At 34.7% G+C, this 1001-nt stretch overlaps 1 protein-coding gene across 1 annotated transcript in view; it reads right to left on the bottom strand.

Moving 5' to 3' along the window:
• The window catches only part of LOC100575378 (zinc finger MYM-type protein 1-like), a 6397-nt gene extending 5859 nt beyond the window's left edge, over positions 1–538 (bottom strand). Inside the window, exons 1-2 of the mRNA XM_016805956.2 lie at positions 495–538; positions 268–366 (exon numbers count right to left, since the gene is read on the bottom strand). Of these exons, the coding sequence (XP_016661445.1) occupies positions 268–348 (81 nt within the window). The 5' untranslated portion in view covers positions 349–366; positions 495–538. The remainder of the gene's footprint in view (positions 1–267; positions 367–494) is intronic.
• Positions 539–1001: the final 463 nt, after the last annotated feature.

Genomic DNA, 1001 nt, shown 5'->3' with positions numbered 1-1001 from the left:
TTTCCATGGCAAATTTGGTACATTACGAATAATTATTATGTATTTATTTTTTATCTTTATTTTGGTAGTCTTAGATAACAGGATTGTGATGTTTCATCAAATAAGCGCGTTAGTCGCGATAACAACCCGGGCTGTTACAGCCACGATTAAAGATATCTTTATCTCGGTTACAGCCGTAGTCTCGTATAACAAGAAAGTACCGTTTATTTTCTTATTCAAAAACATTCATAATATATTATATTTTATTTTATGTAATTATATACATACGTTGGACATAGGCGATAAACATTTTGATTCCGAACTGTCGTCCATTAACTTCATTTCATCATTTTCTTCAGCTGATTCCATTGGTTTTTTTACTGGATTCTAAGAAAGTTACAATTTTTGTAATAAAGAATGAATAATAATTACTAGGTAATTAATAATTATTATATATTAATATAAAATATAAAAATTAAATAAAGATGGTTTTGTAATTACTAATTTGAACATACTTGTTGTTCCGGGTGCGGGATGAGGCGGGTTATTCCAGTTAATATCAAATAATTTACTTGCTAAGCGGTAAGCACTATGAACCATCCCACACCTTGCTAGCAGAGCGGTTATATACAATGTACCCGGCGGCCCGAGGCAGTATATTTGACTACCTTGGCTGGCGTTTTACGCATGCGCCATTCGCAATATTGTATTTTGTGTTTACGCCGCACACCCGTTACCACCTCCCATGCATTTACATAGGCGACGCCGGCAACTGCCTCGTCGAGTGTCGATGTCGAACCTCTAGCGGTGGCGGCGCGCGTCGGTTGCAGGATTAAATCCAGACGGCAAGGTTAGGCAAGGTTATTCTAGCTTAAAAATTAAAACGTTTTTGAGACGTGACTACGTGAGCCGTTCTCCAGTTTCGTGCGAGTTGTATACAAAAAAAAAAATTAATATAAAATATAAATTTTGGTAAATATAATTATGAAATTATGAAAAACTAAAAAGTAAAAATTAATTAA

Source organism: Acyrthosiphon pisum, chromosome A1, assembly GCF_005508785.2.
Source record: "Acyrthosiphon pisum isolate AL4f chromosome A1, pea_aphid_22Mar2018_4r6ur, whole genome shotgun sequence".
NCBI lineage: Eukaryota > Metazoa > Arthropoda > Insecta > Hemiptera > Aphididae > Acyrthosiphon > Acyrthosiphon pisum.
Note: the sequence above shows the minus strand (reverse complement) of the source record. Positions and strands in the feature narration are given on the sequence as shown.